Source organism: Peromyscus maniculatus, chromosome 21, assembly GCF_049852395.1.
Source record: "Peromyscus maniculatus bairdii isolate BWxNUB_F1_BW_parent chromosome 21, HU_Pman_BW_mat_3.1, whole genome shotgun sequence".
In the NCBI taxonomy this organism is placed as follows: domain Eukaryota; kingdom Metazoa; phylum Chordata; class Mammalia; order Rodentia; family Cricetidae; genus Peromyscus; species Peromyscus maniculatus.
In genome coordinates this window covers 50,450,192-50,468,366 of record NC_134872.1, presented here as the reverse complement: position 1 = coordinate 50,468,366, position 18,175 = coordinate 50,450,192, and the positions used below count along the sequence as shown (strand labels likewise).

Sequence of the window (18,175 nt, the reverse complement as noted above, 5' to 3'; positions counted from 1 at the left end):
TCCATATCTTGGATGTTCTCCAATGGTACAGAGAGACTAATGTGATTAATAAAATTCAATTAATCATATTACGGAAGTCTTTCATTACACACTTTCTGTTTATGGCCACCAGAAGTACAACTGTACCAGTGAGGGTGTCCGGAACCTTTTTCCTCAAATACCATTTTTCACTATAATGTATTTTTGTAGCATCCCATTATACCTTACAAAGATGGAGTTACTGATCCTAGGAATTAGTAATCCAGAAAGAAATGGATTTGATCTTACTGACTGGTATAAGTCCATTATCAAGAACTTTGCTTTGGGGCTCAGGATGTAGCCTGGTTGGTAGAGTGCTTACCTAGTATGCATAAAGCCTGGGTTATGATCCCCAACATGGCATAAAGCCTGATTTGTAATTTGCACATGTAATCCCAGAACTTGGGCAGTGGAGACAGGGTCGGAGAGTTCGAAACCAGCCTGCACCTACTGAGACCTGGCCTCAAAAAGAAACTGCTTTTAAAACTGCAGACCTTTTCCCTTGAAGGCCAGTAATTGATACTGGCTTTCTCTCTCCTGGTATTTTCACAGTGTTAAAGATGGAAGTATCACAGTCTTGAAGATGTGATATGGGAGATGGGAGATGGGAAATTTTTCCTGGCGGATAGAAGTACAGCTGATCTCACATTGATCCTCTCAGCCCAGAGCATGCATGATGCTGACATTGGCAAGACATTTGTCTCTGATTCGGGATTCTGAGGGCTTCAGCGATGGCCTCCACTCCAGGCTGGCTGGGTTGAAGCTGGATGCCTTCTTGCACACCACACAGATCTGACAAGAAAATGGCCTGAGCAAGTAGATACCATTGGCATTAGTTTTCTAGGACTACTGTGACAAAATACCACCTACTGAGTGGCTTAAACCAAAGGAACCACTGTCACACTGCTCTGGAGGCCAGAAGTCTGAGCCCAGGCTTGACTCTTGCTGTGAGCTGAGAGCAAATCAATCCCATGCCTTTTCTAGCCTTCAGTAGTGACCAGGTTCTCAGTATGCTCTGGCTTGTAGATAAAATCACTCCAGTCTCTGCCTCATCCTTCTGTGGTGACCTCCCTGAATCTGCCTGCCTCTTCCTAAAAGGACGCCAGTGGCATTAGGGACTACCCTAACAACCTCAAATTAATCAAATTACATCTGAAAAGAGCCTATTTTCAAACAAAGTCACATTCATTAGTGCTAGGAACTGGTATCTTTTTGAAGAACCTGTTGAAATTATATACTTACCATAAGTACCTGCCACAGTACTGAGAATAAATGCCTCTTGAATGGAATATCTAAATCATCCCCTCCAAGGCTAGTATGCAAATGAAGGGTTAGAAAGAACATGAAGAGCCTGAAGAAGGGTGGAACCCTGCCGTCCAGGCATGGAGTGACTGTTGCACTTTTGAATTCGCAGCATCTGTGATCAGCTGCACACAATCTGTACAAGACTGACCCCAGCTGTGGAGGAGGTGGGGCTTATGTGACCCCTCCCCTCCCTGAGGATTTAGAGAAAACGAATGGTTGATGGAGGAGGGAAACACTACTTGTTAATGATGTAGTCCCTGGGAAGGTACCCATGATCCTGTAAACAAACCTCCACCTTGGTTCTGTAAACAACTATAATGAAACTCATGGATCATATACACCCCCCAAAAAAGAAAGTTGAAGAGCAGCCTTGGTAGGAAGAGGATAGGGATTAATGAAAGGGGAGGGGGGACAAAAGAGGGTCACAGGAATGATATGGTCAAAATACATTATGAAAATGTCACGATGAAACCCATTATTATATATAATTAGCATATGCTAATAAAAGCATTACAAGATTAGCAGCAGTGTGTGAACCATACAAATGGCCTTGTTGAGTTTATCGTGGTGGAATAAACTGAAAAGAAGAAGAAGAAAAGAAGCTCAGCGTGATACTTGTCAAATGACTGGTCCACAAATTTGCCATCGTTACCTCTTTGTTATCACCAGAAATTTTCAACATTTTTGAAGACCATTAATTACAGAATAACTCTAGAACAATTGCACAATAGAACCCCTCCCCTCTAGCTGCTTATTTTCAGTAGAGGTGGCTTGTCCCTGTAGGTGGATAAAATGGAGTGGGGATCAGGAAGCTGATCTTTGCTATCATCCCACCGTACCTCTCTACATTCAACACAGACAACTCTCAAGACACTGATGATGAGACTCCATGCTGGAGACTTTAGTGGCTCAACACTAGCTCACCCGAGTCCTCTGTCTTTGAATAGCAGGATCCTGCCATACTCTTCTAGGATGGCCCACTCATGCTCTGGCGCATGGCTAGTATGATTCATAACTATTTTAGATTTTACTATATCTTATTATAATTATAATAAAAAAATACAAAGGTGAAATGCAAAAACACATGCTTGATGCTTACTCAGACCTCGCATTTTGCCAAATACTTCTGTATTCCAAACCTAAATTTCTCCAGGGTTAAATTACAACATCGTGTTTTAAGATATTACAAGCTTCATTTTTTTTTTAACTAAAAGCCTAACTTTTTAATGTCTCTATATAGTTATGCTTATCTTAATTTGAAAGAAGGCAGAGTCTCCACATGTTCATTTCAGCATGGGTTGCTAAAGATAGAGCAGTCAGTGCATGAAAATGGCCTAGATTGAGTAAATTAGCAGAATCACAAAGGGAAACCACGATAGGAAATAGTTTTACACACATAATTGCTGAAATCCTCTAGTGAATGTGTCAGTCTGTACTAACTAAATAAATTTGTTTATAGACATGCTCTGTATTAGCTTCCACTCTTTTACAGCCCTTTGCCAAACAAAATCCCACTAGAAGTAGGATGTTCACACCCGACTAGGAGTTTCTTAGATAAATATTTTTACTATATGGAGACCAAAACCACTTTTACAAATTTCAAACTTTGATTGAAATACTATATTTCTTTACATTTGGTGTTTTTTTTTTTTTTCTCTCTCTCTCCCATCTTTTCTCCTGGCAGCCATGTGTGTATGAGCTTCTCTCTTCTCACCTCCCACAGTTCTGGTGCACAGGATGCTGGCTGCAGTCACACGTCAGCCCGTATTGTGAGTGGCGGACTAGTCTGTCCATCACTGCCATCAGCAAATGGACTGGAGAGGCACAGACGGGGCCATTCACAAAACAACTCTGCTTGCTCTCTCCTGCAGCCTGGCTGAAGTGGTCCTTTGAGCCCTTTCAGGGTGGAGACTGTCCATCCTGAGGCTGTGCTTTACGGAATACTGTTTCCATTTCACTTGAGGGCTGCATGAGCAGAATAAAGGAGATTCTTCCAGGCTTCTAAGATCATAGTAAAAGTTCATAAAATGTCAGGCATCGTCTTTTGTAAGACTGACTCAGATCCAGCTCTGGCCAACTCACTCTAGAATTGGTGCTGAATTTTGCATAGGCCTTCTAAATATCTGTTGTTAACTAATAAGATTACATATTTTGAAATTATTCTTAATTAGAATTATCTCTGTTAGAAGTGCAGCTGGACCACTTATTCTTTATAAATCTAAATTTCCTTGCTATCTTTAAAGTAATTTGACCAGTAAGCAGTTGACTTAGACAATGGCATGACAAGGGGAATCTAGGCCTGTGCAAGAACTTAATCACTGTGGACTCCAAAAGCCTACCTGTAGAATTAACTCAGTACCTAATAAAGTGAACACTCTCCTACTATACCACATTGTAGGTTCCCATGGATACTATTTCAGGAGATAGTTCCATAGGTCAGAATATTTAGTCATCTCACATGAGAGCTCTGTTCAGAGTAAGCTTTCACACATGGGAAACTTTTTGTTTATAATATTTTGGAGGGAAAACTTCAAAATGGCCAAGGCAAATTGCAAATGTCCATGGTAAGTTCTATTGGTTTCAATGTGTTACAGAAATATAAGGGTATAATATTTGCAAGTTAGAAGAATATGTTCCTAGTGCTTCCAGAACACCTAACTATGGGTAAAGAAGATATGAGGGCTTGGGAGAAGCATGTCATCTGTTGTCAGTCCACAGCTGTTTTGTTCAGTTTTCAAATAAATGCTGAGGAAATAGTTTAAATTAATATAAAGAATTTATGCCAGGCCCTAAAGCAGTGCTCCCAAACAATTAGTAGAATGCTGGTGTATCATGGGTATCATGGGTATTCTTAGGTGACTTTGTTAACCTTCCCGTGCAAACATTCTGGGTTGCTGTCTCTGATTTCACCATAGATGACTATTTAAGAACAAAATAGTCCAACTGTCCCTTAGAATGTAACCTAGAGCGTTTTCTGTCCCTGTTTATCACCTGTTATCCCCAGCTCAGGTCTCAGCTGTGTCACGTGCTTCCAGAAGCCTCCTAAGCCAACAGCTCCCACCTCTGCTGCTCTCTGATCTGATGTCTGTTGTGCGCTCATGTATACATCATGTTTGTCAGCTCTCCTCCCACATCACAGTGATCCCCAGAGAACAGGAACCACCCTGTGACCTTGCGCTGTCTGCCATATGGTGCAGGGTTCATTCGATGAATGAGTGGATGGGTGGGTGGAAGGGAGGGAGGGAGGGAGGGAGGGAGGGAGGGAGGGAGGGAGGGAGGGAGGGAGGGAGGGAGGATGGATGGGGGATGGATGATAGCAGGTTTATACAGAAACATGCCTTTTCATATGGCTACCAAATATGATAGTAACTACTGTATTCTGATGTCTCTTCATTTCTAGTGTTCATTATCTTCAAAAACTTTTAAGAACCTGAATTATGATTCATTTGCTGTTTAGTGAAGTTGGTATCAATCATTGGCAGGCAGGCATTTTATCTTCTGCTAGACAGAGAGCTATAGGGGTGTTGCCCTGATGGATTTCAGCCTTGCTTCAGTCTGGTCCTTCCTTTCTGATCTCCTATTTTCCTCTGTCTGAATGAGAATGTTTACTGTGTCATACAGTGACATTTTGAAAGTATGATAGTTGGTTCTGATTCTTTGTGACCCACAATTAAGAGTTTGCCTTGCATTTCATGATATACTTTGAACAGTGTTGAAGTTATTAAGACTATGAGGACTCTTGGAGATGGACTGAGGTGTTTTGCCTTATGTGATGGACAACAGGGATGGAATGTTAGGATTTAAGGAGATGTATGTGGCTGTCAAGGTGACAAGGGTGGACATGTGATGGTTAACCCTGTCAACTTGATTGGACTGAGAACTGCCTAAAAGATCAGTAGAACACACTGATGTGTGCATCTGATATGAAGGGGCTCCCTGCATGTAGGCAACACCATCCCACTAGACTGGGATTGTGCAGATAGAATAAAATAAGGAGGTGGAAAAGGCCAGCTGCCGAGATAAGGAACATGGTCTTGGATGGCCCTCTGCCATGATGGATCAAATCCTCCAAAAGCATGACCCAAAATGATCTTGCCTCCTTTAATTTGTCTCTCTCAGGTCTCACAGCAAAAGGAGACCAACTAACATGCCACACCTACCTTATCTCACTTAAGATGGCATCCTCCCATTCCGTCCATTTCACTGGAAATAGATAGCTGGATTTCATTTTGAGTTCATTTCAATATGAGGTGAAAGATAAGACTCAAGTTTCCTTCTTCTGCATGTGGCCTCCCAGTTACTCCAGGGCCCCTTTCTCAAGAGGCTCCCTTTTCTCCTGTGTACGCTTTGGACAGCTTTGTCAAGAATGCATCAGCATAGATGTGTGGATCTGTTGCTAGGTTTTTCCTTTAGTGTCTGTGTCTAGTTTGTGCCAGTTTCATGCTGTCTGGCTTACTACAGCTCTGCAGTGTACCTTGAAATCAAATAGTATGGTACCTCTCACTTTGTTCTTTTTGCTCAAGCTTTTTAGTGTCTTTTGCATATGAAATTTCAGAGTTGTTTTTTCAGTTCTGTGAAGAAGAGGAATGTCATTGAATCTGCAAATTACGTTGGTTAAGGGACATTTTAACAGTTAATCTTTCCAACCATGAACATGGGATCTCTTTCTGACTTTGGATATCTTCTTTGATTTCTTTTGTCATTATTTTGTAATTTACATTATAGAGCTCTTTGTTAAGTTTCTTCCTAGGTATTCTAAGTTTTTAATTCTATCATGAATGGGATTGCTTTTGATTTCTTAACCAGCAAATCATTAGTGAAGCTATTTTTATATGTTTACTTTGCACCTTGCTACCTTAATGAATTTATCAATTCAAAGATTTTTGTGGGATATTTAGGTTTAGATTCATAGAAGATTGTGCCATCTGCAAACAGATCATTTAACTTCCTCCTTTCCTATTTTTATGTCTTTTTTCTTGCCTAATTGCTAAACTCTTAGTGCTGTACTGAATAAGAGTGAGTCTGTACACCCTTGTTCTGCTGCCGATGTTACAGTGTTGGCTATGGATCTTTCCTATCCAGCCCTTATTTGATGAATTCTGATACTCCTGTGCCTACTTTCTTGTCATGGAGAATGTTGAATCTTATCAAATATTTTCCTTTATTGAACAAGATGATTATTTTTATCCTTCATTCTTTTAATGTGATGTGTTATGTTTGTTGGTTTCATGTGTTGAATATTCCTCATATCCCTGGATTGAAACCATTTCTGTTGTGGTGTATGGTCTTTGTGATGTGCTGCTGAATTTGATTACCCCCGAAGCATTGGTTATACCCTGAACACAGAAAGATAAATCAAATAGCCAAGTCCGTGCCTTCAGGGGGCAATTGGTCAATTAAGGGAAAGAGATTAATGGTTGATAGGGCTGAGTCCCACCCTTCTTGTTTCTGGGGGAGCTCCTGCCACTTTAGCACCTTTTACATGTGTCCCAGGTACATTTGCTACTTGGGATAATGGTAGACCTTTGTATGTCAATGATGCATAAAGTAGCTGAATAAAAGCTTCACATTACTGGTATTAATTATTAACTTTTAATGTGTTTAAGTATATACTTTATTATGGAAAGACTGGTGTTTACATGGGAGTTATATACCTTTTCATCTCATAAAATTTCTAAAGTTGACACAAAAACCTTTTTGTTCTAAAATACTATATGACTTATATCAGCCACTAAATTATTTTGCTTAATAAGAACAATAACAGAAGAACTAATACATCTCTCATGTAATTTTAAGTGACTTGGGCAATTAGAAATGATAACTTCTAATAACTACATTTAGAGATTTTTGTATTTAGAAGGCCAAACCAAATTGGCAATATCCCAAGCATTTAATGGCGTAGGAATCTGAAACACAGTCAGAACACAGCCTTCACAAAATGACAGAGTGTGGTGGCACACGTTTGGAATCCCAGTGCTTGGGAGGCTGACAAGGAGGATAGAGTGTGAGTCCAGCCTGAGGTATATAGTAAGACTTATCCCCAGAGGCAGGCAGACAGTCCCTCTAGGTCTATAAGGCCCAGAGTACGTGCAGTAGAAAAGGTTCTAATGCTGTATCTTTTTTCCCGTTTTTGCCAGTCAAAGAAGAGCTCTTTTTTAAAGGGCATTCCCCCTGCCACTCTCAAATCAAGACTGTGCCATCTGACCAGGTCCCACCATGACTTTTCCCAGGGTATCTATAACATGAGGGAAGTCTAGAAAAGGGAAAACATCTAATGAAGAGTTTTCCACATTTACAAAACTATCCCTCATATGGTTCAATTTAGATTCTCTGAAATACCAGAGTCGGAGTGAAATTACCAAAAGGAGAAAAGTCACATTGTAGTGTTGCAAAACAAGCTGTGCCTATTTGTATTTATGCTTGCTAATGAAATTCAGTCATGATTTCCACTTTGATTTTAAGTGTCTCAAACCACCATTCAGATTTATTCATTATAATTCAATCTTTTGGCCATAGGCAGACACAGAGCAGCAAAGAAAGGAGGCTTTTTTTTAATCTTTTAAGAAACTATTACATAGCTTTGATATGAAGTCCCAGAGTTTCAAAGATTATTGTGTTAAAGCAAAGCAATATGCTCTGTGGACAGTCATTTCCTGAGGCAAATATAGGGACCAGGAAGGGTTCAGATTTGAATCCAGCAAACCCACAGGGGCATGGCTGAGTTTGAGTCTATGGGGTCTATGGATTTGAGGCAATCTTTCTCAAATGTGAAACAACTTTATATAATCTCCATTGTTGCTTCCAGAAGAGAGAGAGAGAAGGCTAGTTCACACCAGTGTATAAATGCGCAACAGAGTTTTATTCAGTCATCTGTCAATTTCAGGGAAATGGATGGGACAGGAGATTGTGCTAAGCAAAACAAGCTAGTCCCTGACAGATACTGTATGTTTTCTCTCACATCCAGAGTCTAGATAATATATAAACGTGGGGTGGGATGAGAGGACCAGCGTGAGGGGAAAAGGGAAGGTAATGGGGACAAGGATGAGCGTACATGTGGATCTGTATGAAAACATAAACCCGTTCTTTTCTAGGCTTACTAAACCGTTTATGAAAATACTAAAAACTGAATAAATAAAAAGTGTTTTAAAGGAAAAGGCTGGTGGTGGACAAACAGCCTGCTTACTGGAAAGTGGGGTATAAAGGAAGCCAATTCAGTTGACCCACACCTTTGTGTGTAAAACTCGGAAATTACCTACCTCCAGAGCCCCAGCTCAACTGAATATTCCAGTAAGCCAGGCATTTAGTACAGACTGATGAAACCCTTCACTCCCAGTTCAAACCACTGCCTCCCTGACACTCCCTCCCAGCAGAGCCATGCAGGCCTACAGAAGTCGATCTCACCCCTGTGGAATGAAGCACTCAGGAGACCTGTGGCATAAAGTCTGTCCTACATTTAGTCCATGTATGTGCCAAACCTTTTTATTGTCACTCACATTCAGCACAGTCAGCCAACTCCAGCAGACCCCTAGCAAGCTGTGGTATGTGTCCAAGCTTGAGTCAGACCCCAGACACAGCCTTGGTAAGACCTTCACCAGAAACACATGGGTGTCTCGAAGGTCCCAAAGACACACACCTTCACTGCAGAAGCCCTGTCCAATGTTAGCTTAACTGTTTGGATATTTCATCCATTCATCAAAATGATCACTTGTAGCACTCGGCTGGAACAGCCCTCCAAGCATTGTGAATCCTATACAAGAGTCAGAAATGGGGTAGAAGCTTCCAGCTACCCTGCTGTACTCTCTGGGGTGTTAAGTCTTTACCCCGACTCCTGCTTTTGTTCCATTCCCAAGGGCTCTTAACCCAGAAAAACCTTTTTTTCCTTACATCTGTTTCCCTGTTGGGGATAAATACACAGCTCTGAACAGAGTCGGGAGTGTAAATGAAGAGCCCCAGACTGGGTCAGGGTCCCCAGGCCCTCCCTACAGCACCATTGATGGGTCCCTCCCTTTGGGCATTACTGTCTTCATCTGTTAAAACTGAGATGTAGAAATTCACAAAGACATAACCTAATTCCAGTACTATTGTTCCTTGATTCTAGATGTTAACAAAGGGTTTATTCAACTTAGTCTCACGGGCTTATTTTCCAAATCCCTTTGTCTATGGTATTAAACATGTTGTGGCTAGCATCCCAGCTGTGTCCCTTAAGGGTGGCATCTCAGCATCTGGCAAGGAAAACACATGAGCAGTCTGTAGACAGCTTACAGTGAGACACATTACACAGAAGCAAGCATCAGTGGTCTGGGGAGAAGCCGTACTGTGAGCATCAAGTTCATCAGATGCTCATGTTGGGCTGTTCACTGAGAAATACTGCTTGCCGCACGATCACAACAGATTCTGAAAGTGGCCATTTATGGCCAAACCGTCTTAGGGACCTGTTAATGATATAGCCATGCTATGACCTTAGCAGCCCTCACGTTGCCTCCAAAGCCCCAAGGTGTACTTCTAAACTACGCTAGACCCTAAGTGCTCTGATGTGTGTGTGTGTGTCTGTCTGTCTGTCTGTGTGCATGCATGTGTGTGTGAAGGCCAGAAGACAACCTTGACCATGGTTCCTCGACTACTTGTCCATTTTTGTTTTCAAGACAGGTTTCTCAATATCCTGGAACTCACTAAGTAGCCTAGGGTAGCCGAGAACTCACCAAGTAGGCAAGGCCCCAGGGATCTGCCTGTCTCTGATTCACCAGCTCCAAGATTACAAGACCCTCCCGCCATGCCCAGTTTGGTTTTTTTAAGGTCTCCAAGTGATTTGGACGTAGTTTTCTACATAGTATTCTTCAATGTAGCCTGGAAAATAAGTTCTGGTTGAGAATGCCTCCAAGCTAAAGGTGGTTGACCTCCAAGAACTGTTCCTGCACTCTGAAATATTTTATCAGCCTGATGGACTTTAAATCTTAATTTACCCCTAGGTCATGTTCAGCAAGATTTCAGTTTGTTGTGTCAATAGTAATCCAGATAGAATAAATTATGCTAGCTTAGGGGATGGGGTGGTTTGAATGTAAGACTGTGGAATATGGGAAGAATGTGGGCCCTGTGTTTTAAATTCTCTATCTACTACTCAGTAGTCATACAGTTCTAAAATCTGAGACCCTTTGAACTTGTCTGTGGCAAGGCTCAAGTTAGATGTGGACGTGGAAGTACTTCATAAACCATAAAACCATGTGTTTGCACAGTTTTCATCTTTTCCCTCCATATTTTGAGAAATACAAAAATCTCAAGCTTTTTTATTTTTATTTAAAATAAAATATCGTTTAGATTAAAAGCAAACAAAAAGGCCACTTTGTTCTCTCCTTTTCCCCTTGAGAATGGCTCTTTTCACACATTTTCTTTGTGGGAGTCAAAGCACTGGTGTTCAGTTGGAAGCCCAGAGACATGGGTCTGTCTCAGTTGTCTCCATGTCCCTGCACCACCCAGCATAGTGTGCTTCAGCCCAGGGGAGAGCGGAGCCCAGGGGAGAGGGGAGCCCAGGGGAGAGGGGAGCCCAGGGGAGAAGGGAGCCCAGGGGAGAGCGGAGCCCAGGGGAGAGGGGAGCCCAGGGGAGAGGGGAGCCCGGGGGAGAGGGGAGCCCGGGGAAGAGGGGAGCCCGGGGGAGAGGGGAGCCCAGGGGAAGTCAGATTAAGCGAAGGCATAGGAGGAACTCAGTGGAATCCAAGCCGCCTCTGTTAGGCCCGTGAGAAGTGAAGTATTTGTTGGGGCCTCACACAGAATTATTGCTCTTTTGTGTGAAAAGTTTGAAAAGCAGAAATTCGGGGAAGTGAAAGTAAAATGAAATCTAAGTCTGAGCTAGGAAGAGGAAGGGAGAGTTCTAATCTGCAGTTACTGGTTTATCAGATGTCTGGCACATGAAACATTCAACAGTGTGTGTTGGAATTACGGGATAAGTTTATAGTTTTAAAGACAGAAGTACACCAATTTGGAGGTTAAGTGTTCTCACTAGCTTATCCAAGTACAGATAAAAAAAAAAAATACTAATCTGAACATACAGCTCACACTTCTGAAACGCCCAGTCATGTGCAGTTGAAAGAATTTCTTTTTTTTTTTTTTTTTCCCCGAGACAGGGTTTCTCTGTGTAGCTTTGCGCCTTTCCTGGGACTCACTTGGTAGCCCAGGCTGGCCTCAAACTCACAGAGATCCACCTGGCTCTGCCTCCCGAGTGCTGGGATTAAAGGCGTGCGCCACCACTGCCCAGCGAAAGAATTGTTTCTAATGTCAAAAACTGAGAATCAGCTGTAGTCTCAACTTTTAAAAGTATAAAAACAACCAGAAATTTAAAAGTTCAATTTTTAATTATCATTGTCATCTTTACAGCTAACTTTGAGAGATGCTAAAATATTTGAGCTTTTAACAGATTCACAAAGTAGCAAGTGCCATTGAAGCCAGCTCGATTTGATGACAGTGAAGCTCACGGGGTGGAGAGCAGGTAGCAGCTGCAGGTTGTCTGGGAGAAGGCTAATGCTGTGGGTGGGGGCTGGCTGTTTCCAGACAGCCTGAATTCTGTAATCAGAAATACGTGCAAAGATACGGGCCTGGGACTCCTGCACGGGATTCCACAGAAGAAAGTGAACTACAAAGCAATCTGTGAGGGGTGTGTTCTGGAAGGCCTCATGCCAGGCCGCGTTTAAATTTAGTTTCCACATTCACAGCACAACACATGAAATTCACAGTTGACACGGAGATGAGTTGTCTTCCTCCATCTTCCTGTGGAGTTGCTTTCTTGACAGGAAAGTATGCCAAATTTGGGATGTTCCCTGCTTGCTTCCACGGGGACATCCATCCATCACATATCACAAGGCCGGAGCAGCAGTTCTCAGTAGGGCCCCGGGCTTTGGCTGGCTGACTTGCCCTTGTTGATTCCACAGGCTTGTTTGTTCCTTTGTGTTAGCACTAGAAGAGAACTCCCAGACACTGGGCAGCTCTAAGCGTGACTTTCCCCTCAGCCGGGCTCCTGGAGGAGCTTCTGTTAAAGCCTGTGGTCTGTGTAAAGGACAGTGATAAACCAGCTGTGGAAGTGGACTCGTCTCTGGAAAGGCTCCTTCCTGATCCTTAGAGACATTTCATCCCACCCACCTGGAAAGGTTAAACCTGCTCATTTCTCAGATAAACTAGCCAAGCCTCCGTCTCCCGCTGAGCCTCCCTCCCCAAGCAAAGACCATCTATCCACTCCCCTGTAGGAAGAAACTCCCTTCACTCGCAGGTCCCCACACCTCCCTGGATGTGTCAAGTACAAGGTTACATAAAGGGCTGCCATTGTGTTTGTAAAATGTAAACTATCAGAGTCGAGAGCTGAACTATCACCCCTCCCATAAGCCTCTTGGATGACCATTGCTAGGGCTCAGTCAAGGCTAAGCCCCTGACCTGTCTGTCTTATAGGGCAGCTCTTTCTGTCCCTCCCCACAGTCAGTGAGCCTGTTCCCCAGCAGTCTCGGGAGACAGACAGAATGTTCTAGTCCATATCAGGGTGTTTGCTTCAGTCCAAGTGTTCTGCGTCCAGCACAGTCGGGGTTAAAGGAGCTCACAGAGGGAACTGGGAGCAAGGCTTAGAGTGATGTTTCCATTTCTGCTAAGAAAGTTGTTGACTTGGTGTGGATTGTGAGCACTCTGTCTGTTGCTCTTGGTAGCAGTATTCTTCTGCATAAACATTTTGTCTCCGTTTCTGCTCTGCTCTGGTCTCCTTCCTCCCGCTTCGGGAGTTCCTCTGCTTCCCTGGGGTCTGTGTGAGGGCCTCTGTTGTTTAGACGTGGGATTTCTAGTGACTTTCCTGATGTTACGTCTCTCACATTTGCTGTGTTGTCATGTCGCTTGTTTCAGAAGTGACGTCTCCCTCCAGCCCCTCCAGTGCACATATTGGTTAACATCTGTCGTCTACGTTTTTCTTTGTGATTCATGGTTCTCATCTATTGTCATCTGAGCAGACAATAGAATTTCAGGGTTTTTAAGGGTATTGTGACTTCATGTCTGGCCCAACAGATGATTTGTCCTGGAGATATCCAAGTGCTGATGAGAAGAATGTGAATTATGCCTCAGTAAAATGCTGTGTAAATGTCTGTAAAATCCATTTACTTTACAATATGACTCAACTAAGATGTTTCCTTGTTGGGGAGCTAGCTGGAGGGACAGCTCAGTGACTAGGAGCACTTTCTGCCTAGGCAGAGAACCTGGGGCCAAGTTCTTAGCACCCACATGGCAGTTCATAACCACTGTAACTCCAGTTCCGGGGTGTTCGACACCTTCTTCTAGACTCAAAGGACAGAGGCAAAACTTTCATACACAGAAAATAATGTTTTTAAGATTTTAAAGCTTCCATCATCGCCCATCGACAAAAGTGGAGTAGTGAAGTCCCCAAAAAGTGTTGTAGTCCAGTCTATCCTTCCTTTGTAGCTAGTAGGTTGGGTGCATATGTCTTTAGTTGTGCCTTCTGGCTGAATTTACCCTTTCACTAATATATAAGGAGCTTCTTTGACCATTGGCAGTTTTTCTTTTTTTAATTTGAAGTCTGCTTTGTTCTAATGCTATAGGACTCTTGCTGACTTGTTTCATATTTGTTGTATATCTTTTTCCAATCTTTAATCTTTACTGGTGAAGTGAGATCCCTCTAGGTAGCATATAGTTGGCACTTGTGTTTTTAACCCATTCAGCTATTCCTGCTTTTTGGTTGATGAATTTAACTCATTTATCATCATATTGTTGACAGATGTGAAATTTCTCCTTTTATTATTTATTTATTTATTTATTGGTTTTTCAAGGCAGGGTTTTTCTGTGTAGCTTTGCTCCTTTCCTGGCACTCGCTTTGTAGACCAGGCTGGCCTCGAACTCACAGAGATCCACCTGCCTCTGCCTCCCGAGTGCTGAGATTAAAGGTGGAATATTGGTGGTTTCATGCTGGTAGTTATCACCCTTTTGTTTTTCGTGGATGTATCCTTAAGTATCTCTTGTACAGCTTATCTGGTAATGGTGATTTCCTTCAGTGTCTGCTTTCCTGAGGAACATTTCTGAAGGATAGTTTGGTTGGGCATAATATTCTTAGGGCAGGGTGTGTTTCTGTCAGTATTTTGCACATGCCATCCTACTCTTTTCTGACCCGTAACAGTTCGGTTGAATGAGCTGCTGTAAGTGTAATGTAAGTCCCTCTAATGGGACTTGATGCTTTTCTCTTGCTGAATTTCAGGTTTCTCCTGGTCATGTACTTTTAGCATTATATTACAAGTTTTGATTGAAAATCTATTTTCTTTAAATGCAGTCAGGGTCCTTTGAGTTTATTATATCTGGGTAACCGTGTCTCTTTGAAGATTTGGGTCCTTTTCAGCTATTATTTAGTGATATGTTTTCATGTTTTTTTTCTATGTTCTTCACTTTGTGAAATTCCCATAAGACAAATACTTGTTCAAATATATGTGTTCTATAAGTTTTGTGGGTTTTCTTCATCTGATTTTTTTTAGTTGACTAGGTTAATTCTAGAGTTTAGAAATCCCTTCTTCTGTTTATTCTCTTATGTAAATTCTCTGCTTCATCTTTAATTTCATTAATTAAAGTTTTAGCTCTCCTTTATAATTTCTATATCTTTGGTGAATTTCTCATTCATATTCTAAGTTATTTTTGTGATTTCTTCATAGTATACATCAGTATTCTCTTTTATCTCAATGAATTTACTAAGGATCATTAATTTTGGATTTTTTAAGGGCTTGTAGATTTTCTTTAAATTGGAATCTATTGTGAAGAATTATTATTTATTTGAAGTATCATGTTTCCTGTCATGTTATCAGCATTTCTACATTGATGTCTGTACATCTGGTAACATTTGCCTCTAATTTTATGAAGTAACTGTCCTGGGAAATTTTGAGATTTGGTTTTTGTTTTATTTCTTATTTAAATGGGATGTCAGATGCCAGGTGGATGCATGCTGTGGTGGTTGGATCAGTGCTATGAGTTTGATAATGGAGCTCAAAACATCTGTATCATTTCTTTGTCTTTGATGCCATCCATAGTCTGAACTGTAATTGCTCCTAAAACATTTTGTGAGCGTAGTTGTAAGACATCGAAATAAACTTAGGCTTCCAAAGGTGTGTGTCTTCAGACTCTGCAGTCACACACTGCTAATGGCTTGTGCTGTCCCTTGTCATAGCTGTAATGGTGTGGAATATGTACCCGGGAGGAATCACAGGAGACTAAATGTTTGTGTATTCAGAGTCCCCAAGTCACAGTGTTGAGGGACTCTCAGCGTGAGTGTGGGACGGCACAGCTAGTAGCACCGTTAGACACCTTCACAGAGCCCTGGACCGTCTCCTGGCCCCGAAGGATGTGCATACTACCATCAGGGGTTTTGTCACCAACTATGGTCCCAAGGCTGTGAAAGAAATCACTCCTAGGTCTCCCAAGGCCTATGCAGGTAACATTTGGACTTATGACACATGTGTCCACACATCTGGAGGCATAAGACATGGAGGAGACCTTCACTAGGCCCCATGGGCTGAGCACAGTAGTCTGATATGTGACTTTGGTATCTAGCCTCCTAGAGCACAAGACAGGCTTGTCCTCAGGTTACATGGAAAAAGCTCAGCTGGGACAAGATCTGAAGCATTGGCAACCACAGCTCTCTGTCTGCAAGACATGGATGTGACCTGCCCATGGTAGCCAGGGACAGGCTGTGGGCTGGGAGAGCAAGCTACCCTAGTTTCACCTGCGTGTACACAGAGGTGCTAGAGGTTGGGTGCTGGCAGCTGCATTCCTGGACTGTGCAATGCGATAGAACCTTCCTAGATCATGGACAGGTGGGGACAGAGCCTGGAGTTTACCACAGCCTCAGTCCCAGTGCTGTAGGTTGGAAAGAAGACCCTTTACTAGGTGCCGTTAGGCAAGCAAGCAAGGCCTCAGACCTGTGACTGTCACAGACGATGGTCCTGAAGCTATGGGACATTGAAAGGACTGTCTTCCCCCAATCTCCCAAGTCCTCAGAGGCTTGGCTCTTGGCCCCTAAGGCACATTGGCGTCTAGCAGTATGCTGCTGCGGCAGTTTGCGTTGGGGATGGCGGTAGGTAGGGAGTTCCCTCTTTAGGTCAGAGCGGGTCTTGGCGAGGCTGCTGTTCAGGAGCCGCTGGCATTTCCCACTTCCCTGTTCTCACCCCTGCTCTGGAGGGCTTGAAGGTGCACCTTGCTTTCTTTTCTCTGGGCTCCTTGCCGACTCTCGTCCTGGCTCTTTTGAGGCACAGCTGTACACAAGGACTTCTATTCAGCCATCTTGGCTGCCTGCCTCTGATAAGTTCCTGCAGGAGGATTGCTGATAGTGAAGGTGTTGGGCTAAAGATGCACAGACCCCAGGCTAGCCCCAGAGTTGTTGGCTTCAGAGGGGCAAGAGATCCTGATAGGAGGTTTTTGTCATTTGTCCACTTCTCTAAAAACACATTGTCAGTAAGTTGAATGTATGAGTGTGACTGTTTCCAGTTCAATGATGTGTTGCATGCCAGTGAGGGGCTCTCCTTCTCAGCCCTGACTCTTAGCTCTGCTCCTCTTCAGCACAAAGTAAGATTCCAGAAGTCATGGGAGGCCACTGTGGGCCTGGTCTTCCCATTTCAAAATGCAGGCTCCTTAGCAGGAGGTGAGAGGAGCAGTATTGCTTTCCTTGCCTGGAATACCTTGTGGTGTTGTTGCAACTAGTGTCTGGTTTTGAAAGTGACGATTTATCCCACCATGAGCATCTGTATGCCTGCCTCCATGTGCATCTACAGAGAGGAGCTACTAAAAGACTCGAGTTGTCCGTACTGCCAGTAATGGGCAGTGTGCCTTTAGATGGCCAAACTGTGGAGAGGAGGAAAGGCCGCCGTTGGTGTCTGTTCCCACAGCCTTCCCCTCCAGACTATAAATCAGGCCTGGGAAGACAGTAGTGAGTCAGTAATTTATAGACTATTAAGATGCTTAGTTAGAACTGACTATGGAGCATGTGGAATAGAGAACACATGTTTCCAAAAGACAAACAGACCCAGCACATCTCTTCCTTGGCTGAACCAACAGCAATCCATTAACAGGACAAAATGGGATGCCTTATTTTGCATATCACCCACTTCCCCAAAATAGACTCCCTAACCACTTGTTAACCACACTGACTTTAATAGACAGAACGGTCGCTTGAGCTTTGCCACCAGAACTATTCATATTAAGCACCCTATTAGCTTGTAGCCAGCAGTCTACAAAACAGGAAGAAAGCCTCTGCTTCCTCCCCTTGTTTGACTTGATGTGATAATTCATTGCAGATTTCTTTGTCTTTGACAGAGTGCCTACCGAAGGAGTGGGATGGCTTTCCTGGCCTGCTGAGGGGACCATGGCTGTGCCTGCCGCGACAAGAGAGGGAACGGTACCCCGAGGTCATTCTTCCCTGTCCTGGCTGAAAATAAAATATGAATTTACCTTCTCCTGCCCTGGGGAGTGACCCACTTTGTTTTCCATTCTCAGCTGCCTGACTGCAGCTCTTCCCAGCCTCCTTAGCCTCGTTTACTGAATGGGCCATTTGCCTAATTAATGGCAGGATGTCGGGGATGGTGTGTAGGTGGACAAGAATGCACATCACACAATTTTGAATTTTGAATTGGGCATGGGTTTGCTGCCCTCAGCTCATAAATCTTAAAAGCAGTGTTATGCTTTTTTCCCTCCAGTGTTTAGTCTGCCTTTTATATGATGCCTTTTTATGATTCAGATTGGGACAAAGAGACAAAGTGAGTCAGTCTTCCCTTCCCAGTGACCCACCAACTGTGCTTTGCAGCATTGTTGATGGTCTCGGTGTGTGCTTTAGAGACGTGGTCAGTCTATG

The 18,175-nt window shown here is 43.1% G+C and overlaps 1 protein-coding gene and 1 long non-coding RNA gene across 8 annotated transcripts in view; one reads left to right on the top strand and one right to left on the bottom strand.

Moving 5' to 3' along the window:
- Nucleotides 1-17,779, top strand: part of Supt3h (SPT3 homolog, SAGA and STAGA complex component) — a 353,629-nt gene extending 335,850 nt beyond the window's left edge. For 6 of the 7 annotated variants that reach the window (XM_042266211.2, XM_076557807.1, XM_076557811.1 and 3 more), the window contains one exon: nucleotides 17,641-17,779. In XM_042266211.2, coding sequence (XP_042122145.1) covers nucleotides 17,641-17,682 — 42 coding nt within the window. In that variant the 3' untranslated portion in view covers nucleotides 17,683-17,779. Of the gene's footprint in view, nucleotides 1-17,621 lie in introns of all 7 variants that reach the window. The other variant, XM_042266210.2, reaches the window with a different exon arrangement.
- LOC143269957 (uncharacterized) lies at nucleotides 11,648-13,319 on the bottom strand. Its single transcript, XR_013046767.1, has 2 exons — nucleotides 12,897-13,319; nucleotides 11,648-12,354 (listed from the first exon to the last, which is right to left on the bottom strand). It is a non-coding gene; the product is annotated as an uncharacterized LOC143269957 (long non-coding RNA).
- Nucleotides 17,780-18,175: the final 396 nt, after the last annotated feature.